Source organism: Mugil cephalus, chromosome 12 (genome assembly GCF_022458985.1).
Source record: "Mugil cephalus isolate CIBA_MC_2020 chromosome 12, CIBA_Mcephalus_1.1, whole genome shotgun sequence".
Classification (NCBI taxonomy): Eukaryota; Metazoa; Chordata; class Actinopteri; order Mugiliformes; family Mugilidae; genus Mugil; species Mugil cephalus.
This window is the reverse complement of record NC_061781.1, coordinates 13,741,421-13,768,066: the sequence shown is the minus strand read 5'-3', so window position 1 is coordinate 13,768,066 and position 26,646 is coordinate 13,741,421. Positions and strand designations below refer to the sequence as shown.

General features: G+C 42.6%; 2 protein-coding genes across 6 annotated transcripts; both read left to right on the top strand.

Annotated features, from left to right (window-relative positions):
• Positions 1-892: 892 nt before the first annotated feature.
• Positions 893-5,519, top strand: slc38a11 (solute carrier family 38 member 11). 2 transcript variants are annotated; one of them, XM_047600282.1, is made up of 12 exons: positions 893-1,066; positions 1,172-1,286; positions 1,950-2,024; positions 2,099-2,233; positions 2,435-2,500; positions 2,740-2,846; positions 2,927-3,006; positions 3,169-3,239; positions 4,071-4,232; positions 4,315-4,427; positions 4,530-4,661; positions 4,743-5,519. In XM_047600282.1, the coding sequence occupies exons 1-12, from the start codon at positions 1,055-1,057 to the stop codon at positions 4,980-4,982; spliced, it is 1,308 nt and encodes a 435-aa protein (XP_047456238.1). In that variant the 5' UTR covers positions 893-1,054; the 3' UTR covers positions 4,983-5,519. The 2 variants fall into 2 exon arrangements, with proteins under 2 accessions (XP_047456238.1, XP_047456239.1); XM_047600283.1 differs by lacking the exons at positions 2,740-2,846; positions 2,927-3,006; positions 3,169-3,239 and having other exon boundaries at positions 894-1,066.
• Positions 5,520-5,674: 155 nt separating this feature from the next.
• On the top strand, positions 5,675-26,635 carry cobll1b (cordon-bleu WH2 repeat protein-like 1b). 4 transcript variants are annotated; one of them, XM_047600271.1, is made up of 14 exons: positions 5,675-6,014; positions 6,239-6,310; positions 17,966-18,154; positions 19,513-19,717; positions 19,813-20,038; positions 20,144-20,185; positions 20,278-20,372; positions 20,577-20,813; positions 20,914-21,043; positions 22,629-22,854; positions 22,954-23,036; positions 23,200-24,656; positions 25,886-26,032; positions 26,114-26,635. In XM_047600271.1, exons 1-13 carry the CDS (start codon positions 5,974-5,976, stop codon positions 25,994-25,996), a joined length of 3,114 nt encoding a protein of 1,037 aa, XP_047456227.1. In that variant the 5' UTR covers positions 5,675-5,973; the 3' UTR covers positions 25,997-26,032; positions 26,114-26,635. The 4 variants fall into 4 exon arrangements, with proteins under 4 accessions (XP_047456227.1, XP_047456226.1, XP_047456229.1 ...); XM_047600270.1 differs by lacking the exon at positions 5,675-6,014 and having other exon boundaries at positions 6,192-6,310; XM_047600273.1 differs by lacking the exons at positions 5,675-6,014; positions 6,239-6,310 and adding an exon at positions 9,294-9,311.
• Positions 26,636-26,646: the final 11 nt, after the last annotated feature.

The following is a 26,646-nucleotide window of genomic DNA, read 5'->3' as shown; positions in this document are numbered from 1 at the left end:
TCTATGTGTGACCCTGAGGTCAATCTTGTGTGGACAGTTCAACACCTGCTGTAGGAGCGTCTAATATCTTGTACAAACAGTTATATGATTTAAATGTATTTTGTATTTGTTACTGTGGCATATTTTAAAATAAACTTTTTAAGGTGAACATGACCTCTTTATTTCATCATAATTTAACTTACATGTAATATGTAACTGAAAAAAAAAAAAACATTTACACCATACTGTGTAAATATGGAGTAAACACCTGTAGTAGTTAACAACTGACACTATGAGGAAGTTGATATCTAACACTATACACTGGTTAGTTTTGTGAAATGTTAAATTTTAGCTATAAAAAGAGTCAATAATAGATATGTTGGGAGTGTTCAATTTCAAAAAGAGTCAAATTAACACCCGTTGGTGTGGACCCACTTGACACTTTAAAAGTGTTGATTTGGGTATGCTGATTTTGCTGTGTAGTTTTCATTTTAATATTCATTGCCTAAATGTGAATAAAATCTTTGGCCTAAACTGATGAAAGCTGAATCAAATAAAATGTGCTCAGAGGTTTCATTGTGAAAACAGGGACTTTTTTTCATGCTGCAGTCATTTTCTCATGTTTTATTGTTGTGTAGTTTCCAATGCAGAACAAAGGGGGCTTTTAGTGAGTGTGCTTTACCGCATAATCTGTTTATAAATCCGTTAATTCCACATTTCCTTGCATGTGTTCATCGATTTGGTGTTAAAGTGTAAATTATTGTGTACTTCAGAACTCAGTTGCATTAACATAGGTATGGCTCAGTGTCAAAATCTACAGCCTATACGTTTCAGAAAGTCAATATTTATTACACCGCTTGATGGACTCCCATTGCAATGCACAGACGAAGGTCTCCGACCGCCCGGGGGCGCTGTAGAGGCGTATGTTTTTAGACTTTTTTTTATTTTTTTAGGCTTCGACTCAGTCACTGTGTCAGATGTTATTAGAAACTTATCCAGCCCAATTCAGAGCGAAACACAGGAGCGTCAGAAGGGACGAACGAGAGGCGAATCGAATCAGCAGGTGCTTTAAAAAATGGCCCAACAGGTAGGTGTGGAGTGATGCCAGACTTATGTTGCTGTTTTCATTACTGTTTTTAGTTTATTTTTCTGTTTCTTTCTTTTTTTTTTTTTTTTTTTTTTTTTACCCCAGCTAAACAATGAAGAAGGGACCACATTAATTCCACCACAGAAATCTGACTCAAGGAGTTCGATGATCGCTGCATCTTTTAATTTTATCAATTCCATCATAGGATCGGGGATAATAGGTAAATACTGACCCCCCCTCCGCCTACGTTAAAGTGTCTGGAACGTAAATGATCAGAATGACACGCACTCGGTTGAATGTACTTCATCACATTATCATAATCAATTATGAGGTTAACTGTCGAAGTGATCGGTCTCGACTGCTGATATTTTCGTGCAACAAGGAGAAGCTTTCATACCACTGAAGCCCTGCAGTGGTATCATATGACTAGCGCCTGTTGACCCCCCTCAAAAAAAAAGAAAAAAAAGAAAAGGAGAACTGCGCGAGTGGTTTTGCTCACTCTACAACATGACTTCTTGAGAGAAGATGAGAAGTCAGATATAATAAGTGATAAAGTGGATTGTTCTACAAATTTGCTTCATGAATTTTGTCTGACATACCTAGTTAACATGGGTAGTGCAAGACTTTTATTCTTATAATGTGTCTCTTAGACAGTTTCAGTGCTTTGTTAGAATTTTTTTTTAGATTCACATTCTGTTACTCCCTCCTAGATATAGCAGGGAATATCACTTTGCAAGCTTTTATTAGTGTTATACAGACACTGAATCTTATTGTTTTGTTTACATGTCTTAGTCCTGCTACTTTTGAACCAGTTTCCTGAGATGTTTTACATTTCTTCTAAAAACAATTGTTCAGCTGCAGCCCTGCGCTTTCATCAAAACAGGTTTACCGTTTGCACTGAACCAGGCGGGGCTCCCGTTTGGCCTTCTTCTGTTGGTAGTTGTTGGATTCATCACAGGTGGGTGCATAGAGGAGGATACACTGATGCATTAAATAACATCTAAACTAATAAATGATTCTGTCTCGTGGCAGACTACTCGATCATCCTGCTAATTAAAGGAGGAAACCTGTCAGGGACGAACAGTTATCAGTCTCTGGTGCGAAGCACATTTGGTTTGCCTGGATTTCTAATTTTATCTGCACTGCAGTTCTTGTATCCTTTTATTGGTAAGTCTATAATTATCCAAACTTTGAGTACTTGATCATGCTGTTTAGTAAGTTGTCTAATTTCCTGCGTGGCCTGAGATGTAATCTTTTAAGTCACTGTAATCTTCCTATTTCTTTTTACAGCTAGCTTTTTAGCAAATATGATCCTGTGGATTAATTTGAACAGTAACATAATCTTATTCACACAACTTTCCCCCTCAGCTATGATCAGCTACAACATCACAACCGGTGACACCCTGACCAAAGTGTTTGCAAGAATACCAGGAGGTATGTTGCTCTTCTAAAACAAATTGGTGCAATTCAGTTACATTCCTAAATGCACTGCATGTACAATGTTCAGATTATGGTAACTTTTCCATTTAAAACAATTATCTTCTTTAAATTCATACAGCCCACGATCTCAAAACCGACCGGTGCATAATGACACTGTGTTTTTGTCTGCAGCGTCAACTGTAGATAACATCTGTGTGCATTGATGTGCGTTGCATTTTATATTGTGTCTGTAGTTGGTCCAGGTCACTTGCTTGCAGAGCGCCACTTTGTGATCTTGCTATCAACCGTCCTGTTCACGCTGCCTCTCTCGCTTTATCGAAACATAGAGAAACTGGGCAAGGTGAGACTGGTTATTGCACAGCCGCCATTTTCATTTGGTGATTTTAAAGTTGCGTATAAAACATGCACATGTGTTACCAGGTGTCCTTCGTGTCAATGGTGCTGACACTTATCATCCTCATCATTGTAATCATCAAAGCAGCTACCCTTGGACCCCAAATGTATGAATGAATATTCTGCAGTTTCCAAATCCACAGGGATTTTAGCCTTCATGTTCTTGTGTTTGAACCATGGCGTTTTTTTTTTGTTTGTATTTTGTCTTTTAAGAGTCACTTTTGCAAACATCTAGTTCTTGATGAATGAATATGATGATCCCTCTCTAGCCCCCCCACAGAGGATGCATGGGCATTTGCAAAGTGGAATGCAATTCAGGCCGTTGGTGTGATGTCTTTTGGTGAGTTCGTCTACTGCGTGAAGCTGATGATGGAGACGCGAACGTGTTTTAATGACGTCGGGTGGCCCGTCTGAATTGTGTCATGAATTAGACATGAAGGGTTTGTCACGTTGAATGGTTATGTTGCAAGTACAAAAAGTTGAAGTGAAGACGATAAATGTAGTCTGGGGTCAAACCGCTCAGTCTACGTCTTGCACCATGTGTCACCAACACTAAAACGGCCGTCACCTTTCACCTCATTCTCCCGGAGTGGGGGACAAAGTATTAAAATCCATCTTACGAAAGTCATGGACGCACAATCGCTTTTGTACTTTCAGTTTTACGACTGAAGGGGCTTCCCTTGCAACATCGCCTTTTAAATTGACAAACATCAAATGTGGCACAGTTCAAATAGGATAAAAAAACGTCTCTTTCACCACTGGCTACCAGACATATTTTGCTTTTTCCAATATAAGGTCAGATTAGTGGGCCTCTAGAAGGGGCGAGATTTCAGCCCTCTGAATGCAATTGTATCTGGTCACCACTGCTTTATATGGCAATTAAATATTTGTCTGTCACCATGTTTTGGAGTTGTTCTGTCGTCCAATGACCAAAAATGTATTAATGCACCTTTAATTTAATGCAGTCAAATTGGTCACTGCCCAAGACCACAGCTTTAATATAAGGACATGCAATGAGGCAACTCATGTGGCATACCGTTTTATGCAAATCACAACACAACCTATCTGCCATCGTCTGAGAGCTTTATCCTCTTCAGTCTACCTTAGATTGTAATTGCTGCAGATCGAAGACCTGCAACAGTAACTGTATTTGATCTCCGTGTCCCTTCAGCCTTCATATGCCACCACAACAGCTTTCTCATCTATGGTTCCCTGGAGCAGCCCACGGTAGCAAAATGGGCTCAGGTCACCCACATCTCCGTGTGCTCTGCGCTCATAATCAGTGCGGTATTTGCTGCGGCCGGCTATGCGACCTTCACTGGCTACACACAAGGTATCAGTACAAGATGCATAACCATATTTGTTTTCAACGTCGCAAATAATGCTTTAATTATTTGAAATGCTCCACTTTTTAGGAGACATATTTGAGAACTACTGCAGAGATGACAACCTGGCAACGTTTGGCCGCTTCTGTTTTGGCCTCAGCATAATAACCACGTTTCCACTGGAGTGTTTCGTCACACGGGAGGTAAATGTAAAGCTCTTTGATGGGATGTTAGCAGCTTAATGTTTACATATGAGTGAAAGGGGTTCGGCTGATTGGTTTTCTCATTCTCGTTTCTTTTCTGAGGTGGTATCCAACGTCATTTGCAGGGGGGAGCTTTCTAAAGCTGAACACGTGGCTGTGACTGTGCTCATAGTGGCACTCTGCACGGCGTTATCTCTGGCCTACGACTGTCTGGGAGTTGTCTTGGAGCTGAATGTAAGTCCGCTCCACTCTTCTGCAGCGATGCATTCAATTAGGCGTGCCAATTCAGTCTTCGCTTTGCCTTCTCCCATCCAGGGTGCTCTGAGTGCCACGCCTCTGATCTTCATCATCCCATCAGCGTGCTACCTCAAACTCTCCTCTGGACGCTGGTTCCAGGGAGAAAACTTGATACCCGCCGGGCTGATTTTAATGGGTTTCTTTGTCATGATCACTGGTTTGACCATGACTATAGCCTACCCTAATGACTGTTCACACGGCGTGGAGATGTTCTATTGTGCGGACGCCAACTCTACAAGCACCGTGGCACCTGTATGAAACATGTTTACATTGTATGGCAAAGTATATGTACTTGGACATCCCCATACGCTTAATGTATGTTCCTTTTTTGTCTTTGTGATTGGGATATTTGGTTACCTAAGCTTCATTAAGAGTTTAGACAGTTTGGGTAAATGCCTTCCTTCATCATAATCGTGCTTTGATATGCAAAAACAAGCTTAAAAAAAGAAACTGTTCTGTGAAAGAACCTAAATCTCGTCAAAGCCCCCGTACATATGAAGGTAAGGGTGACCAGGCAGAAATATCTACCCTGGGAACGAATATCTACAGCCACAATTTTAGAGAAAGTCTTTCAATGAATGAAGAGAGTCGCTGTGTTACACTTTTTGGTCATATATACTTTCTCATATACGTGGGAATGTTTAATTTGCAGTTTTTATGTTGGAATCAGCAGCCTGTCTTGATAAAGCAGTACGTTCACGCTGTGGATTATTGAGGGAAGAAGTCGCTCCGTATCCAGCCACTTGGTGTCACTGCAGACAAATAGAACTTTTATTAAAAGGAAGTACAAAACAACAACTGGCGTGTTTTTTGATTTGACGGCTCGCAGGTTGCCGCACACACTAAATGAATGGACTCGATTGTGTTGCTTTTTTTTTTCAATGCACGCTTGTGTTCGGTTGTTGCACTGAACTCGAACTTGGGTGATGTTGTGCAGAGAGGCCAAAACAAGACCCTGAAGGGAAGGTTTAAGTGGATAAGAGAAACGCCCCACTTTTACGGCTCAGGGCTGCGGTGCAGCGTCTGTGATGTACAGAGAAAAGTTGCCACAGTTGTGTACGGTATCTGGAGGGAAAGGGCTCATATGTGACCGCGCGTAGCTCAGAGGGAGGCTAGAAAAGGAGACGCCACACTGGAACGGTTTACGAGTGAACGCGCAAAACGCACTTCTTAGCGGAATCATGGATCATTTATCCAAACAAAAGCCGTTTGTTGTCGCCTGCAACTAAGGTTACCTTGATGAAGACTGATGGAAGTTGGCAACTGCTTGGAAAACCAGCTGCGTTCATGGTAAGGGGCAGTTTCAAGAAAAGTACAGAATCGCTATCTCCAGTAAGAAGAAGAAGAAGAAGAAGGAAAAAACGGTTCAGAGGAGTGAAAAGCTGATGACCTCATGTGGGATTCGCCCATATTTCAGCATTTGCCCGTTTGCATCACTTGAAAGCAGCAGATTAGACGAGCCGTTCTGGTATGTTGCTGAGAATGAATTGTGCGTTTTGTTTGTGTTTGACTAGTCCGGGGGATTTCGTTAAACCAATGAAGGATGATCACGGATCCCAGTCTAATCCACGGAGCTCCGGTCTGAGGTAGGTGCGATTGGCAATTCAGTAACTTTTATTTTGCCAGTGAAGAGAAAGTTCATTTTGTGTCGTTCAGGTAGCTTTTAACTTAACTCAGTCAAACATTTGTTCTGTGGAAATTCAAATCGTGAAACAAAAGTAGGAAAACAGAAACAAAGGCGCGGGGATGCATTTGTGTTTTCTCCATTGTGCACAAAATACAAATCAACAAATCCACCCTGTGGATGTGGGCTGCTGGCAGCAACAACAATAACAACTGGCAGCACACAAACAGCTGTTTCCTTAAGTCACGAGCATGGCTCTGCTTTTGTGCAGTAATGCATCTGCACGACTAACTGTCAAGTAACATTCCTGTCACTCAGTGCATCTCAGAGACTGCACAGTTGTTGCAGACGCTTCAACCTTTGAACTCTCCTCATTTCCTGCTTTCTGGGTTTTACTGAGAATTTCCCTTGACCATATGTAGAGGTCATGGGAACTATTTTGGAGGCAAGACACTCACTCCCCCCCATGTCTCTCTGGTGAGACTGACTGATTTTTTTTTTTTTTTTGTTCTTGTGGAAATTGAGCACTGGCAGGTCTTGAAACTGATATTCTATAAAATACTGATTCGTCACGTCCACTCGTCAAATAAAGTCGGAGTAAAGAGGTGCTGCGAGTATGTGACATGATGGAATTTCCCATCAGTTTTGGTTCACAGACTCGGAGATGATGTCAGCTGCTTTTATTCCCGTGGTTGGAATCATTAAAATGGGAGAGAGTGAGTTTCCAGAGCTTTTTTTTTTTTTTTTAACAATCACCCTTTTGGCATTCGAAGAGCGATCTGCCCAGATTTTTAGATTTAAATTAGAGGTGCGATGGAGAATTTGAGCATGTGTTAGTTTCCAATCCAGCACCCCACGAAACCCTTGCTAAAGTTTCCAGTCCTGCCCTGCATACTGCAAGTTGGTAAAAATAGTATCCACATTATATAGTTTGCTTAAAAAAAAACTAAAAAAAAAAAAAAACTTCTTGGCGTGACTTGTTTTCATATTTCATAAGTATTGTGTAATCTGAGAATGCAGTCAAGTCACACTCCCTGGCAACGGGGAGCAGCAGACTACTGAAATCTCTCTGTGGCTTGACTATTATTTGGAAAAGTAAACCACACTCTTTCATAAGTTGTTGAGGTGTGTGTGGGGGGAGGAAGACATATGCTCTCTGTCTTATTCCTGGCGTTATATGTTCGGGGTGAATAAACCTGCTGTTTCTCACTTTTTCGAACGCAGTCATATGTGAAGATTTTACGTGACCCCCAAAGATACGCCACATTTGTTATCCAAATACTGACCTTGCCAGAATCCCAGCGCCGGTTGATTTCGAGCAGGGGTGTTAGCTAGCCCATACATACATCAGTCAACATTGTGCAGCCTTAACAACATTACAAAAGGTTGTTTCTTTCTTGTTATTATTTTAAATTTTGAGAAGCTTTCTTTTCCTGTAATTACTGTCATTGTACGACACTACTAATTGTACACCAGGACGTCCAGTCATGCATTCCTCGCTTACTGCAACAGTGCGAGGCTTGGAGTGCTGGCCTTTCTAATTGGATACACCTTAAACTATGATCTCATACGACTGGCTTTCCTCGGGGCAGAATGTGGAATTAGTTAAGGTATCGTGAATCCCCACAGCTGTTTCCAGACGTGCAGGCAGTCCAAGGGCACAGCTGTTCACATGAGCGTATACGGGTAGAAATTATGGCAAGACTGATGCATCAAACTGAGATATTCGAAGAATGCGAGCTTTTGGAGTTGAAACAAAATGACCAGGTACCGGAGCGGCGGGGCCTCAGATAGACTCGAATGTATCGCAGTGTTTTCTCCTTGAAATTATCCCTGGAGATGAACAAGGCTGTCTTCATTTAGGAAAATGTATAATCTGGTCCACTGCCTACAGTCCTCTGTGTTCAAAAGGCAAGATAAAGGGTGTCATTCATAGATATCCACCCACCACTCGGAATAAAGAGAGAGGAACATCGGCATTGAGAGGCAGCAAGCTTGAACTGGCAATGACTAGAGCTGAATACTGTGATGTTTTATCTCATGGATGCTTTCTGCCTCAAAGGGCTAAACAAGGCAAAATGGCTAACATCCAAGGAACAGGGAATAATGGGTTGTCTTTGTTACCACATTGAAGCCAACACACTGGCCGTAAATACCAGCGAATACTCCTTAATGGGCAGTTATGGATAATACAGTTTGTAAGTTGTCGTACCTAATTTTTTTTCACTAAAGTCGACTCTGCGTTCATATTGACGTCGTCCACAGCTACTTGCTTAAATAGATTTACTGCACAGATCCCGACAGCGCACTAAATAAACAGACTGGAAGACTCAGCCCCTCTTTGTTTCTGTCATGCACTTTTCCAGGGCATAACAGTTGGATGCCTCCCACTCTCAGACTGAGTAGCATTCAGAATGACCTCGCATGAATCGTCCCTTTGTGCGTCGTCAATAGGAACTTTTCCGTATCTCCAATAACAGTCAGACATTTTGCGTGACAAAGGCACAAATTGCCTCCATTCGCTTGACCCTCATTATCAGTGTTTGTCTTGTTTAGATGAGATCTTTGTTGGGAAAAAAAAAAATGCCCAGACGGTTCTGATTGTCTCGGTTGAGGAGTTCACTACACATCATCCATCCAGGTATACAGCAGATTGTAAATCCAATCCTAAACATGTGCTTGTATAGGAAAGGGCAAATATAAAACATGCATACCTGCACAACCTGTCAGGGTTCTCTAGATGGCAGTGTCCTTATGCTAATGTTTGCAATGTCATATCCACCCAGATGTCTGCGTGCACTGGTTCCTACGTTGGATTTTGCATAACATCAGGCTGGTAATTATCTGATGCACTGTAGGGAAGCTTATCTCCTAACATACGGTATGGGAAGCTAATGAACCATGGCGTGACACAAACGAAAGGCAGCCACCAGTGAGGACCTTCACACTGACGCCAAGCATTAGTGAGTAAAAGAAACTGAGCTAATTTTGATAAATGATTAACACAACCTGTCTGTCCCAGCTGCATTTCATTCCATGCAGTGCAGTTGGTGCTGCTTTTGCTGAAACCGCACTCAGACACAAGATTTTGGTTCGCCTTGAGTAGCTATTACCCCTGATAAATAGGCCTCTCGTGAGATCATATATGTGGAATGGGTGTAACCTTCTTCGCAGTGTTTTGGATTTCAGATCTCCAGATCAGCGTGACCCCGAATCTGTTGCTATTAGTGATTAAATAAATGCCTTCTTGTTTTGTTTTTTTATTTTTTACTGAGGAAATGCTTTTCGCTTTCACTTCAGAAACCTCGGTCACGATGGAAAACACGCTGGTGTGCCTTTTGAAAGTTGCCCCGTTGTAGACAACGCAGCACTGTTTCAGATGAAAGGACACAGTTTAACAGTTATAGTTATGACTCAAGGAAAAGCTTTCTTTTCCTATGAGGTATTTTTAGTTTATTTGGTCACTGTAGTGATATTTACTGCTCCTTATCTTTTTTTTTTTTATCTGAGCATTTTCCATAAGTGCGACTGCTGTGTGCATCTGGAGAGGAATTCCTGAAGATCCGGGCCACTTTGATGTTGAGATACACATTTGTTTGCGCATAAACAGACTGAAACACATGTTGTGTTCCTCCCTTTATGCTTTCCATACAGTCTTGCTCTTTGCGCAGCCATCGGTTGCTTGTGGTGCAATGTTTAGAGTGAAAATATTTGGGCTGCCTGGAGATAAGGTGACGGTAATGTAGCATAGCAGACCCCAGTTCACTGACTGGAACGATGTCGAGAAATCACGGCAAATGATCTCAGATCTCATCGTCTTAACTGGCTCATGGTTACACGGACCCGCCAGCTTACCTCGGATCTGCTGCGGTGTTTTACAACATGCACTGTAGCACAAGACTGAGCATCACAGGAGAAAAACTACTAAAATGGGATGGATCCTGTAAAGATTCTGCTGTTAGAAGCTAGTAATGTCACACGTTTAGGCCGTAAATATCTTTCAGGATTCTGCATGATGATGCTAAGGACAGTGTTATTAGCTTGAGTTTGACCAGACCTTTACCAGCAGCCGTTGTGGGAACAAGTTTGTATTTTGCCTGCAAAAATAAACAGTACACACAGGAGGTGGGAAGTTCTCATAGGGTCCCTGTGCTCTTTTTCTTCCTAATCTCTTTCCATCCCACACTGCTTATGCAGTAATGGCCTTTCCAGACCCTCTTTTAAAAAAAAAAAAAAAAAAAAATGTGTTTACTGTGAGTGACCTCTCACCAAATTACCAGCTGTGGCTCTGGCGCTGTGTTTTGTCTTTCCCTAGGAACTCCCTCCACCACCTCTGTGCCTCTGAAACGTTTTATTTAAGCTGTGAAATACAACACAAGAAGAGCTTATTGACTGTAACTTAAAGGTCTGTGCAGGAGAGGGAGAAATTTAGGTTCTGTGCAACTGTGCTGACGGGGACAGAGGGGGGAGAATTCAGATAAGGTGAGAGTCTGAAGGGAGATAAGAAGAAGTGGTTGGGATTAAGGGGAGCTGAAAGACAAAATTGGGCTGGTGGCGACTTCCCCAAAGCCGCAAGTAGCAGGTAACAGATGGTGGTATAGCAAGGCTGCAGTGGGAAGGGATAAATTCTCGAGTCGAATCAGATTTAAGTCTAGAGCGGTGACAACTTCCAGACATAAAGGAGGGAGTCTGCCCTCATCGGGGACCAAGGAACAAGCTGATTTTATCGGGCTGGAACACATTGCAGCCATCTGCAAAGGTGACACACACACTGTCGGCCCCGTGTAATGAAATATTTCAGTGGCAGCTCAATTGTGAGTGAAGTAGGGGGAGAAAACGGGGGAGAGGTGAGAAGAGAGGCTGTATAGTGACTGGCAATAATAATAATAGCGGTGAAGAATGGTGAGCCATGTCATGCTGACGGTCAGTCGGAACTGAGGTTTCCACGTTTAGCGAAGAAGTCAATCAAAATGACCGCTTGGCCGCTTAACGCCAGCTCTGCCTGCTCTCCTCCCACAGCTCGACCTCCTTATCATCTGATGGTATTTGGTTTGTAGAATGAGTTGCTCTTACGTCAGTGAAAGTCTCCAACTTCTGATAAAAAAAAAAAAAAAAACTGGCAATAAGCAGTTATTTCACAATGGAAAGTCTAATTTATCGCTTCTGTACCAGACAGGAACCAGGCAGCACCTTTCACAACGCGTCAAGTGTGCACCAGATGCGCTGAAAACAACATTTGTACGTCAGGTAATAATTGTACGCGGTGTAAACTGAGACTGATTGAAGTTAAATTGATTACAGCAGTAACAGTCTTACGCTGATGTTTCCTGCAGATTCTGGTGCGAGCCGTTTTTCCAAGTAGATCATGTCGATTAAATTAACAATAAAAAGCCTGGAAGAAAAAAAAACTTCTTTATTGCATTAGTTCACATTAAGGTTCAACTGTCCATCAGATGTTAATGAAGAAAATGAAAGTAGTTAATCCGCCGTAATCCAAATGTAACGCGTCATCGTGTTTAAATAGAGAAACTGTTAGGAAATGCGTGCCGGCTCAAACCTTTTTCGCTATATTTACAACTCTTTTGCTCGACCGACAAGTTGACTAACGTGATTATGGAGTGAGTCAGTTCAGCAGAAGTAAGGTGTGGTTTTGAACAGTTGGCATTGTTTTTTTTGTAATGAAAGACAAACACAAGAGCGCTGCCTGATTAAATTATGGAGTGGTGATGGTGTCTGGTCCAAGACGGTGAGGAGATCAACAAGTGTTGGTTTGCTCTGATAATTACATCATCTCATTCACGATTAAAACACATGATTGCTCTGCATATTTGCTCTTTGTCTTTGTCTACTACATACCGCAGCTTGTGTGTGTGTGTGTGTGTGTGTGTGTGTGTGTGTGTGTGCACGCGCGCTTCAGTGAACTGTTGCAGGCCCCACCCTCAGGTTCATGCCTGCAAAGGGAGGCAAAAGCTGCTTACCTTTCTGCTCATGACTGCGGGGGGAGTGCTATCAACGCGCCGCGCGCTGGAGCTCTCAGACCTGCAGTGAGAGGGCCGCCGGGATTAGGGCAGAGGAGACGAGTTTCTGATGTCACGGCTTTGGGCGTGACATTAAGGTGGGCCCTTTGAAGGTGGACTGTTGAGCGTTCAGTGTGTTTGAAAACCCGTGGGAGATACGCTGCGAAACGGAGATTATGTGAGCGGGAACGTTAGTTGAAAAAGGTAAGAGCGTGGTTTTGAACTGCTGGCAAAGTGAGGAGGAAAAGCAGGTCTGTCACCTGCTCTGTAAACTCCTAGTAATTATTGTTATGTCTGTAGTATGATCTGAGCAGCACGATACTGTTGGTGCTCAGTCCTCTAAACGTAATGGGGCAACCTTGAATTACTTTTGTGTGGTATTTATTTATTCTATTTTTTTTAGCATTTTGTAACAGTCTATGTGTTCAGACTTGAAGGTGTGTTGAACACCTCTGTGGCGTGTTTGGACCTGTACATTTGACTGTACAGCTATCGCATAAGCCTCAGCTGGGAGCCCTCTGCGGCGCCCTGGTCACTGGAGCATTGAATTGTTGTTCATGTTTCTTAAAATAATCAGGGTGTTGACCGAAAGTGTGACTGTACAGAAGGGCTTCCAGTGAAATAAAAAAAATAAAAGCACTTTGTTTCTTTGTGCTTGAACTCACGTTTCCCCAAGGGGCTGTCCTGCTCCTCAACAGCTGTGAGCATACCACAGAGGGCATTTTCACCAAACCTTTCGCTTTCTCAGAACCCTCGAAGGAAGATTGCACGTCTGACGAAGTTTCGGTCTGGTTTCAGGGAGCCGGTCGCGGTTGCGTTTGATAACCGACAGTGAAAATATACAGAAGTGGTGAAAATGTCCTCTGGTGGAAGTAGTGCCACCTGGAACAAAATGCGGAGGAATGCAGGGAATTTGGATATTGCCTTGTTCAGCAGTTGGACTCCTGCTGATATTCAGATTGTTTTCTTCATTACTTATAACAAAGCGCCGCCGTGTATGTCCGCCATTCTTCAAACTTTCGGTTTTCTCTCCATCTCTCTCTTTCTCTCGGTCTTTCCATACACGCACGCACCATAGGATTTGAAGAAGCATCTATTCTGTGGTTTTATCTTTTTTTTTTTTTTAGGTTTGTAGTTAAGGGATGTTATTTTACTTCTATTTTGCGCAGCTTAACTTATTCACAAACATCTTCAGTGTACTTTGCACATCTGATCTAAAGAGGACCGTCTAACTCTTTTCAACCTGTCAGTTGATAGTGCTGCACATATTAAATTCACAAGTCAGCTGATGACTGCAGCTAAACAAAGAGAGGCGGCTAAACGCGTGTATCGCCGTGGTGTGGCGACAACAGGCCTATTATTTCCTGTTAGTTAGCCCGTGATCGTGTCTGTCAAGCATGTTCTCTGCTTTTGAATGGGCTTGTTTGTGAGTGCCGGACCTCCCAGGGAAACCCTGTGAATGAGACATCAGCACAGTCAAGCTTCAACATGTCTCGTCTCATTCAGCAACACAACAACACAGGCCCGGAGAGCTAAAACAAACCAGGCTGCGTGTCCCGCTGGAGGTGTCTCGATAAAAATCGCTGATGACACAGCTGTATAAACTCAGCTGACCCTGAACCTGAGGCGTAGCTATTGTGTGTGTGTGTTTTTTTCCATGCTAATTTATTAATTGCTTCCATTTGGGACATTCCCAGTCAAATAAAACTTTTTCTTTTTTTTTTCCACACTAAACGAACGCCGCACGTCAATCTTGCGCGGCTCAAGTTTTATAGCGTTTTAAAAACGTGCGGAGAAAGGAAAAGTTTAGACGCAGTGCGAAGGGGACTGCCAAACAAAAAGTCAACCATGAAATCAGGACTTTGTACTGCGGTGTAGATGGCTGTTTTAGTCTTTCTGTTGACACGTGCAGGAGATCATTTCGGTTATGGTTGAATGCGGTGGTCCCGTCCCAACACTACGTGGGCTGTAGATCGTTGCTCATCTAACCCTCCGTTCCTTGCGCTCCCTGCAACAATTTGGTTTAGATTAAAGGACAATCACAGATGGCAGGATTTCATACAAAGACACCAGCGAATGGCGGTTGAGTCACAGCTTCTCTGAACTGTGATAGTCCACATGGAAAGTGTTCATTGTGCGTGTCAGATTTGTGCTGATATCAAAGATATTTACTCACAACATTAAGTCATAAGCAGACTACACTGTAAACTTTGGACTATACCGATTTGTCCTTTTAAATCCAAGCAACTAGTGACAAATATGCTTTAAAGACATTTCTTATTAATCTCCAAAACAGCCTTGTTAAATTCCACAGCGCTTAATACAATAATTCCTTTGTAAGATTTTTTCTCCAACCTGGGGAACAAGATTTTCAAAATTAAATCATTTTGTCTGTTGATGTTGCTGGAACTTTGAATCTAATCTGACCCGTACATCCTCACCTCAATGTCATGACGAAGATCCATCCAGTGCGCAGCCTTTCCTTCCATCTTCTGATGTCGTCTTTTTACGAGCCGGCATGACACTGGAACAGGTTTTGCGAGGTTTCATTCGGCGGAAATTGTGACAGGCAAATGGGAGCATTTACAGGAATCCGGTACAGTTAAGTGCATGTAGCACAAACTCTAAACCAAAACAGACACGCAGCCCTGAAAAATTGATACTGCTTGCCTGAGTAGTATCAAAGTTGCGGACCATGCTGTTTACAACACACTGCGGCGGTTGGTCAAATCTTCTTTGTAGTGACAGGGTTCGTTTATTAGCAGAGCAGACATCCACAACGAGCCAGACAACAGCCAGCTGCAATATTAGTTTTATTGCTTAAGATGTGAATGCACATTTAATTGGACGAGTTCCCTAATCAGTTATTGCCGAACATAAAAACCATGCAGGCATACCTGCCACCTGTCACACAGAGTATTCAGTGTCACACAGGTGTGGACGTGGTCTTCCTCTACTGTATAAGCGAGATGTATTAACTAGTGCACGTGCACAAAATATTCCATGCAATATTTAAAAAACTGTATTCCCTCTAAGCTGTTTCAAAGTTTTCAGCCTGGCCGGACCGATATGACCTCCTTGTTTCTCGTCCGTCAGTCACCTTCTGGAAAACCTGTTGAGATTAATCATGTTTAAAAAGTGGTTATGTGTCTTTTTCCCATTAAAAAAACTGTTGGCTAGTTGGTTTCTGTGTAACCCACAGAACTGACCATAAACAAGGCAAGACGGTGTGGCCGCAGCAACACCAGCTGTGACACATATTCCAAATTGTGCTGTGTACTTGTCTAAAGAGTGCAACTATGACCTGAATAATAACGATTTATGACCTCATGACTTAAACGGCATGACTGACGTGTATATCACACTTCTGAATAATCGTGGAATATTTGTGCGCTTATACTTTAAAAAGATTAGTTTGAGAAATTATTCAGTATAAACATGTGCACCCAATTGATGCCAACTACTCTACTGATTGAGTTCTGACCACAGATCAGTACGCCAATGCCAGCCCTAAAGCTAACACTTAAATATAACCCAGTAGCAGTTAACATGAATTAAATCAAAATAAGTTGGTTCTTTGATGGAGATTAAGTGCAACTAAATGTTTACACTGTGGGAGGCAAACTGTTACGTGACTAACTGAACCAACTTATGAAGCTAACATTAGTAAACGTTACTAAACGTTCACATCACTTCAGATTGATGAATGATAGATTTAATATGAAGTCTGGCGTTTTCTCACATCTCGACCCCTCCGCATCAAACTAGGCAGTAGGGAAGGAGGGACTTTGTTCACAAACTAATGGATTACATTCTGGATTTAGGAATAGCTGGTACAGCACAAGTTGATCTGTGTGACGTAAGCAGTGGAGCTTTGTTGTTTGATTGATTACGTGGTCCGGCCTTTGTTACCATCTCACACACACTGGAAGAGAATAAGCAAAAGAATCAACTGTTTCACGGCTCGACTTTAACTTTCAGGCTACTTTTTCTGCTCGAACATGAACGGATAAACCGTTCCTGTTGTGTTCCCCGTGTGTCTTCCTCTTCTACTGCCTTCAGCCTGGCTGACATACAATCATATGACGCACTGAAACGAGATGCAGGGATTTTACAGCCTGCCGTGTAGTTGCTTCAGGATTTAGCAGACAAGGATGCTATGAATAAAGTTCATTATCCCCTAGGAAGCCATGTGATGTGATCTTGGTTTTCAAGGAATACTATTTCGACAAAGTACTGCGATTTGAATTGTTTTTTATTAGCGACAACTTGATTTAGTTTTTCTATTACATTAAGTCATATTTGTGTTTTGCTGTACATATGAGAAATATTAAGTCTCACTGGTGAATTGAGTAATAGAAAACGACAATTATTATTATTATTTTTTCCAGTTTGCACACTTAGGCATGCGGCTTATGTTTTAAAATACAATTTCCACATGAGATGATTTCCCTACAGTACATATTGTGTTATACAGTACATGCACTTCACGGGACTGGAGAATTGATGTTGATTTCATAGCAGGGGAACGTCCGCAGAGTATCATAACCTATAATGAAAATATGAGTATTTGTTTAAGTGTGTGTGTGTGCTTACACATGTCACAGTGTTTAAGGGCATCCGCCCCCATAGCAAGACTAATAATCCTTTGCGAGACGTGCCTCAGTGAAGCCTGTGACCTTGCATTGCTCGGATTCCTCGGTTTGAATAAGCAGTGCCCCCCCCCCCACGTGAGACTTCGCAGGCTGTAATTCAGAGTACTGGGTCTGCAGCGACCTTTTGGTTTAGATGTCTCTTAAGTTCAATGACTTGATGGATGTGCAACCTGTGGCGATACAAAACAAAATGTATTATAGTGATGGCCTCAGTGAGATCAGAATTTGGTCATGGCAATGGCGTAATTAGGTGAAATGCTGTGCATCATAGATTTCCTAAGCGTGTCAGCTGCAAGGAAAATCATGGATTGATTGAGAATTGCCGGCCTGTGATTGCTTTCAATCATTTCATTGTTGCGTAGCTTACAGTGCCTTATCAGCCTGCAACTCTCACATGACTGTTACTGCTCTCTCCTACTCTTTATTAACATAGTTTGCAGGAATGTCAAGCCTCGGCAAACATTCAAAACACACACTTTAAAACTGCAATGTGCTTCTCGTAGTGGCACTGGGAGAAAAAAAGTTCTACTTATACCAAGTTACTGGTCTTTACGTTAAAAGGAGCACATGCATTTAGCCCACCTTACAGGTTAAAGCGGAGTTTCTGTAGTGGCTGAAGCCGAGTCTCTTGTTATCAGCCTCTCTCACATGTCCGTCCATTCACAGCCCTTTCTTCAGACTCAGTGAGCAAATCTGCCCCCTCGGTTGTCTTGTGACTAGTTTGCAAAGTGGACTTGAACTCTTTCATCCAGTGTCACTGCTTTCAAAAACATGAAGAAGAAAGAATTCCTTTCATGGCGTCTGGTGCACTTTGATTGGAATATTGTCAGAGATGGGAATCATTTCATTGAAGTGTACACGTCAGCCAAATCACTATAAACAAGAATGGGAATAGCTGGACTTTTTTACTAATAAAATAATTTATGCTCTCTTCTCCAACGACAGGGTGTCGACCAAAAGCAAAGCGCCATCCCCGCCAGGACTAAAGAAGCGGGATTCCCCAGGTTTCTCCCAGTGGTACCCAGGAAACCCTCATTTAACCATGGACCAAAAGGAAAACCTTATTGATAAAGAGCTCTCTCTGACTGTGGTCCTGCCCAGTGGAGTGGAAAAGAATACCGTGGTTCCCGGAAGGTACAGTTACAGTCTAGGCCACTGTGTCTCAATCAGTGCTTCACACGCTGAAATCACACGTTTAAATATAAAAGGGTGATTACATCTGCATTGCATTTATTGAACACTTTAAAGTACTACATCATGAGATTGGCGTCAGATGAAGTCATCACATGACGCTCCGTTTGTGTCCGCTTGAGTCAGATGGGTGGAGTAGCTCGGCGTTGTGGTTCCAGTTAAAACGCACACTTGGAGCAAAAATAATGCATCTCCTTATTGTTGTTCTCTCGCCACACGTCCACATAGACAAGCTGTCCTTCAGACCGAGTGAATTATCTCAGTTTTACGCGCCACGGCACAATAATGACCCCATGCAAAATAACTTCAACGTAGCCTGCGCCGGCTAATCAGATCAGCGTGTGTCAACATACCTCCGTGTCAATCTGGCACAAGGTCTTTGTGTCCTTCACACACGGCTCAGACTTTCCATCAGGAGAGTTTACTTAAGATATGGCTGTTTTTTTCACAACACTCACTGTTTATAAACAATCCTCCTGACGTGTCTTTTGCACCTTGGCCTCCTGAGGAAATGACTGAGACTAAGCCACAATAAAAAGATTAAATTTACCCACTTTTCTGATCCCAAACCTGCTTAGGGCGCCTACGCAAACAGAGTTGGCGCATGAGCTTTAACCTCCTGAGACCCGAGCTTTTGTTTGCTGTGCGTTTTTAATTTCCCCGATGTACTTGGGATCAGTAGGACCTAAGAAGTATAAAAGCTAAGCGTTGTCTTTCAACAGGAAGTAGTGGTTTTTTGGAAAGAAAACAATGTCCTCATGTGTAGACACTGGGATTATTTTGTTTAGTCTGTCGAATGAATCCGATGAAACGGCCAGTTTGTTTCTTAGTGTATTGACCCTTTGCTACCACTAGGTGGCAGAAAAAAAGTGTCCACTAACGAGGACAACGGGTTTAAATGAAGCAGAATGAGCTGCAATAAAACCTAAAACTTAATGTCCTCATATGAGGACGCCGGGTCTCAAGAGGTTAGACATGTGAGAGCGGTGTTGGACTCAGGAAAGCTTCATGTTACTGCTTCTGTATTATTATTATTTATATTGTTTGATTTGATATTTCTGTTGTTTTTACATATTAATGCAGTTTTAAATGAGTTCATCTGGGAATTCTTTAGTGTTTCTTTATGGGTCATATCAAAAATCATCAATTGGAATTGGAAATATGAAAGATTTATGCTTTTCACTTTTGTGGTATTGCACTTTGCTGTAATGTCTTAAACAGAATTTACCATACAACTAACATTTATCCTGAAAAGTCATGTTTTTTTTGTTTGTTTGTCTGTTTTTGTTTGTTCTTTCCAGTAAAGCCTTAATGGATCTACTCGTCACACTTTGCGCCAAGTATCACCTGAACCCGTCGAGCTACACCTTAGAACTGGTCACTGCCAACAGGAACAACATCAAGCTCAAACCCAACGCTCTCATAGGGACTCTGGGCGCAGAGAAAATCCTGATTAAACCTAAAGGGGAGGATAAAAATAAGACGGCAGGTCCCCAGATGCCCGAGGTACGTTGAACACCGACGACCTTGTGTAATCACGCACAGTAAACGTTCAGCAACAAACAGATACGATCAAAGTTGCGCATTTCTGTCTTCTCCAGGCAACTGTTCGGATGGTGATAAACTACAAACAGACCCAGAAGACTATATTACGGGTAAATCCTCGAGTTCCCCTCTCTGAGCTCTTGTCGGCGATCTGTGAGAAATGTGAATTTGACACGGAGACTACAGTTCTGTTGAGAGATGTCCAGTCACTGGCCCCTTTGGACTTGTCCAGTTCCCTGAATGATTACGCAATACGGGAGGTTTACGCAAGAGACACGAAGGGTGAGCAAGAAGTGATGCAAAGATCAAACGAATCATTATTGTATATGCGACAAATTCATGATTTGCAGCTTCTTTTTTTCGTTTTTCTTTTTTTTTAAATCTCAGGACAGTCGCCTTCTCCTGTGTATCCAGACTCGCCAACTGCAGGTAGCTCAGTTTGTAAACTGTATGATTGAAATCAAGGGAGATGTTATATTTCTGCAAAATGTTTTCTTACAACATTTTCTTTTGTTTTTCAGGAATGGTCACGCCGGGCAAAGATAAAAATCAGAAGGAGAAGGAGAATAAAGGTCTCTTCGGAAAGTTTAGAAAAAGCAAGAAGAAATCTGAGCAGGTTGGTAAAAAAGAAACGGTGTTGCACTTGAGAGTTGTGTTTTAAGATCTAATATACTGATTATGCAAAGACGAAGCTCTATCAGGAAATAGATCTGAATGCTTGAGGTAGTTTGTTTGCTTTGCTTCCCTTTAGTTAATGTTCACTGTGCTGTTTGGAAACGGACCTCTTATCAAGTTCTGATTGGATGTTTGTTCTTTAAAGCCGACGACGGCCAGTGCCCCAGCTTCTCCCGTGCTTGTGAGCAAGCCTCGACCACTGAGCATGGCCTTACCTAGCACCAATTCTTCTCCGCTTGGCTCTCCAACGATCCCTGCCGACGTGCCAAAGAAGAGACGCGCGCCTCCACCTCCGACCGTTGTGTCCGAGAGCTGCCCCTCAGACCTGAGCCCCAGCCAGAGACCCAACTCTGAAATGAGCGCTCCGCTGGACAGTGATCAGGTGAGTGGACTCTTCTTCTGTAATGGTGTTATAATGGCAGAAATGCAGCCATGTCACTCCTTTGCTCCTGTGTGTTGATTATATAATTCTTGTTATGTAGGTGGGTGGTTTGAGTCGCGGGTCCTCAGCAGAGTCTTCACTGAAGAGAACCAAACGTAAAGCTCCTCTTCCCCCCATGTCCCCCAGCACTGTTGTCCAAGAACCTGTTTGTCTGGAGGAAAATTTACAAGGTTTGTCTTTGTTTACTTTTCTTCCTGTTTATAAGCGAGTTGGGAGTATTAGGTTTATTTTTATCATACATTTGGATTTTGGCTTAAACTACTTTGCTTTGATGTGAAATTAAATTTGTCACATCTTGGCATGTTTTTGGCCCGGCTCAAGAGTCATAAGTCTTTTAAAATATAGCAGCCAGAGAGTGCAGTGTTTATTTCATGTTGCTCTTGCGCCCCCTAGTGGTCGTTGTTGAAAAGTGCTTCACTTTGGACATGGTCGGCGCAGAGGATAGGCATTTACCGTTTACCGTAGTTTAGACCTATAGATTACGTTTAATTTGTGATTAAGAAATTGAGAACACTGGTTCTGCGTGCGTGTTCTCTATGTTGCACTTATTTTTAACATAGTGTTTTTCACTTGAGCTTTGCTTTTTTTCCCCCCCTGACTCTATTTATTTTCTGACTTTCTGATTTCTTTGAAATGCTTTCATTAAAAGAAATTGGATGTATTTATATACCGGTAATCCGCATTTGTGCATGTCTTGAATTGTTCTGCACTTTCTTTTTTCTTGTAGAGTATATTTAACTTGCTTTGGCATTCTTTCCTGTGATTGTGCAGACACATTGGACTCTCAGTGTATTGTCCTGCCAGGGAAACTCCACCCGTCCTGTAGAAACGTAAATTTAAAGCAAAAACAAAAAATATTTTTACATATTTTTAACTCAGATTTGATAGAAAATTAATTTGTATTGAATGTGTATTGATACGTTCATAAAGACATGACAATATTAGTCCAGATTCTCAGAGATTTTGAGCTGCGCGTTCATCTGAGGTGATTTGGAATTTGTTTGTGATGCTCATATGAAACCGACCCTGTTTGTAAATCTTTGCATTTAATTTCACCAGTTTTTTGCAGTAGTCGAACATCATGCAACCATTGGATGAGTCAATCAGTGAAGATTTCTGGACTTATCAAGTTTTTCAAATTCTTTGAGCACCACAAACAAATTCTGTCGTCTTCTTGTCTGTTTGTCTTTTTGAAAGCAGAATGCCTAATTAGACTTTTTTTAAATTTTTTTAATTTTTCACATATACTCCATTCTTTCATCCACTCATTGCACCTAATTTGCACCACATTTTTTCTAACGCAGACTTCACAGGGAAAGATCACTTCCCTGCTCTTTCTCTAACGGCCTACTGTGGCTCAGCAGATAGCGAGATCAGAGGTAGAGAACAGTAAGCTTTGTTTTAGAAGCCTTGAAATTCCTCTCACTCAGCGCTCCTCTGTGATGTGCTTCCTTCAAGTGCTAAATTAAGAACTAGAGACGGGAGAATAACAAAAGATCATTCAGTGGAATTTATTCATCAGGGCCTTATAAAATGTGTACCCAGATCTACTATATAGTTAGATGTTTTGTTTCCAGGTAGTGGGACATAATTAAAATAATCCATCAGTTAAAAGTGTTCATAAGTTTAAAAGTCACACTAAGTACTGCCTAGACTTTACAACCAACACATTTTGAAAAGGATTTAGGTCGGATACCCCACTGATCAGAGTGTACGCTTTTCTGACTGATCCTCTGCCTTCGCGGTGTTTTCCAGCGGGTGCAGCTGCTAACACACTGGAAGAGATAATGGAGCAGGAGGAGACAGCCGCTGCGACTCCAAAATCCGCAACTGCTAGTAATACCCAGGGAGAGGACAGCAGCCTCAACTTGTCGCCTGACGTTTCACTGCACTCCTCGTCCCCGGATTTTGAGATGGAGAGCACAAAGTCAGTGGAGGGCAGTGGGGAAGATCAGTCTCTTGATCTGTCCTCAGATGGCAAGTACGAACTCTAGTAATACTACTCTAGACTGTGTCTTTTGTGTTTTTGCGCTAGCAATATTTTTAACTTTTTTTATCTTTGCTTTTTTTTTTTTTACAGACAGCTGCAGAGCACAGTGGACGATTCTGCAGCTCAGAAGAAAACTGATGGCACGGACTCATCTGACCTGGCAAATACCATTAGTGGGTGTACAACTGAATTCTGTTATAATTATCCATATCTCTCAAGTAGATAGTTTCCAGAATTCCATTTTTGTGAATATGCCACGTTTATTAGTTTTTCTTTTTTCTTCCTAAATAGTATAAAGATGCATCACGTATGACGAATGTTTCCAATTCTTTACAGGTAGCGGTCCATGTCAGGTTGAAAATGTAAGCCCACATCCCGCCGGTGAAGGGTCTACAACTGGCAGTGTTGAGAGCGACTGCAGTACTGTACCTAGCAGCCTCCCTCTGCCTGTAATGCAGGATGCAGAGGCGCAGGCCTCCGCTGAAGCAAACACTGAAACCCCGTGGGAGCTGACAGACAGGTTGGAGAGTTCACTGACCACCAGCACATCACGCCTCACCGGAGAGGATGCTCAAGTGCAAACAGATTTCGCACAGCTCCCCGTGTCTCCACAGCAGCCGCACGTGGACTCAGTTCCTTCATCGGCGCCCGCCTTTGAGTCACTGGGGAAGGAAGACATGGCCACTCTGACAGAGGAGCTCGAGCCCCCTTGGCCCACGCATGCCTCATCCCGCACCTCGGAGACCTCATCGTGCCAGGACCCACCACCAAGTGCCTCCGCCGCGACAAAAGCAGTACCGGTGTACGCCGCAGGATCTGAGCCAAAGCCCAAGCCTTCCAACGAGCTGACGAGGGACTACATCCCCAAGGTGGGGATGACGACGTTCACTATCGTGCCTCAGAAATCTGTGGAGAAACTGAGATATTTTGAAGTCGCGCTGACACTGGAGACGCCTCCTGAAGCTCCACAAGAGGGACTTAATATCGATTCTGCTCAGTTAGATGAGAGCAAAGGACAGACGGGACAGAGCGAGGTCTCAAAAGAAAAAAGTGAGCTGCACTCTACTTTACCCAGGGAAGACTCATTGACTAGCACTACTACTGCCGCGACTAGTCAACGCACTGTTAACGGAAGTATACCTGAACCGACTCCTTCTTCACCACCGGCAAGTTTACATAACACAGACAAGATCTCGCCATCGGCTAATGACGCGTCTCAAGCAGGTTCACCAGCAGAGGTCAAGGAGATGAAAATTCCACCCGCAACTAAACCCAAGCCTGGTTCTTTCCGCTTGGCACAGCACAAAAAAACACCTGGGTATTACGTAACTTCAGCAGCAGAGAAACGTCTTAGTGCCAGCCCTGCCTCTGGCCTTAGGGAGGCTCAAGGAAGCGCAGAAAGAGCAAACTTGCCACCGCCTCCACCTCCACCACCACCACAGCCTCCTCAATTGCAGTGTCAAGAGGAGCCAGCAGGGGCCACTAATGCTCAGCTCAGCCCTGAACCCTCCAACAAGAATGTAGGACTCGCGCGGATGACGAGGCAAAGCAGTTTGCCGTGTAGGGAGCCAAGCGCGGGGTTAAGTTTGGAAAAATTAAGGAGCTTTGCAGCTCCTAGGCCCTATTCTCCTGCAACCCCGTCCCGCTTCGCCCAGGCTGTGTCCTCTGCTGTGAAAAGGACCCAGTCCTTATCCCACAGGCCAAAGTCACCTCCCGCGACTGTGTCACCACCTGTCTCTCCAATTACAAGTCCCTCACCAGTCACAGAGTCAAAAGGATTATCCAATCTCAAGGTTAGTTCTGATCATGTTGCATGCTCATATTTAAAATATCTAAATGGAAATAAAAGTGTTTTGGTGTGGTATCAGCCATTTACACTGCGACCACTGGAGAACCTCCTGAACAGTGTGAGTTTAATAAGCAGTGAAATAGTTCCTGCGACCCCTTGACTCGAATCAACCCGGGGTTTAATACAAACTAGCTGTTTTCCCAAGCCTTTTAAAGGGCTCTAGGTTCTTTTTACTTATCTGAATGTTTATCCTCTAATTTGAAATTGCGTGTGTGTGTGGCGGGGGGGATCAAGAAGGTTGTGGCGTGTTATTTTGTAATTTATTTCAGAAAAACAAGCAGGGAGATGAGGTCACTGAGACAAACAGGAGACGATGGGAACAACCCACTGACAGCGAATAACTGTACAATCTAAACCACTGTCCTGTCTTTCTTTTTAATTATTTCTGCAGGGCCCTGCGCACGGAACGATAAAGGCTGCATACGCCATATTCAGTTTTTTAGGGATGATCAGCAGAACTGTGTGCAGAGCTGTGACTTAAGACCACATCTCTAATCTCTACAGAGTGAATGGCGAATTAGATTCCCCAGTGTCATTACATGATATCATAATATAATGTATAGTAAGTGATGGCATAGTTGGGACTGGCTCAAAAAGTCAAACATTTGCCATTTGAAGAAAACACAATTTTTTTAAACTCATCTACAATGTAGAATGGAGATCCTATATATAGTGAAATGGTGCCTGACTTTCTTGTTTGTTTATGTGCATTAGCACTGTGCACGTTTTATCTTTTCTTTTTTTAAATATTTCTGGGATAACTTTCAGATACAATTAAAAAAAAAAAATCAGTTCTGATTTTATACACCACCTCCTACTTTCACTCAGTAAAATACTGAACATTCTCAAGGGCAACGCCAGTTTGTCCAAGAATGTTTCATAACATGTGCAGGTCAGGAAATAGCCCAGATTTTCATGGTGCAGTTCTGATTCATGTTTCAAAGACGAATGCCACTTTACTCGAGGGGCACCACGGCTATTTTCACTTTTTAATATTATATAGTGTAGGGTGAGGGTTAGCTCTTTTCATGTCTCTGCCAACAAGTCACTCCCGAAGCTCACGTCTTGGCCTGTAGGAATACTATAAAACATACTGCAGTCTTTTGCCTCTTTATGTTGTCTGGCATATTAAGTCTCCAGTGTTTGCACTGTGTCTGTTTTCTAAAATCACAGGAGTGTGAAAACAGAGAGGTGGAAAGCGACGGCTCCGCTCTGCAGAGAGAAGAGGGTAAAGCGGCGTCTTTTAGCGACGTAGTTCATACGGACAGAGAGAGCAGACTGTAGCGGCGCCTTAAATCCGCTGAGAGTGTACCACCTACAGTAAGAAAAAAATCCAACATTTTGCAACATTTGTGTGTGGCCACATCACATGCGCGAAACATTGCATTTTTTCTCTTTCAGGAGGAGATAATCCCGTCTGCCTCGAGTCCTTCGGAATCCTCTATGCCATGACACAGAAGAAGAAGCTGCCCTTTGTTTTTGCCTCATTTGGTAGTCTTCAGCGACATGCATACAATGATGTAAATTTCATAAATAATTAGCAGTGACCACATTGTCGTTCGTTAAATAATATCCCTGGTTGACATTAATGCTTTTGGTTTGTTTTGTGTGATGACTATCTTGCATTCAATGCATTACTGTTGTGAGCGATGGATGATGACACAAGAGTACAATCCTATAAATTATTAGACAGATCACCAGAGTTGTAATATTATTGGGTTTATTAAGAAAATGTATTATCTAAATAATACTGGATGTGAGGGACAGGCCAGGTCTGACCCATGTTAAATGCTTCCTGGATTATACATCAGATCTATATTTAAATATTTTGATAAAGATTTATGCAGGAATACACTGATGTGCACGCTACATCTGATGTTCTTGTCAAACAGTGTTGCTATGAATAAAGCCGTTATCAAGTCAGTACGACGTTT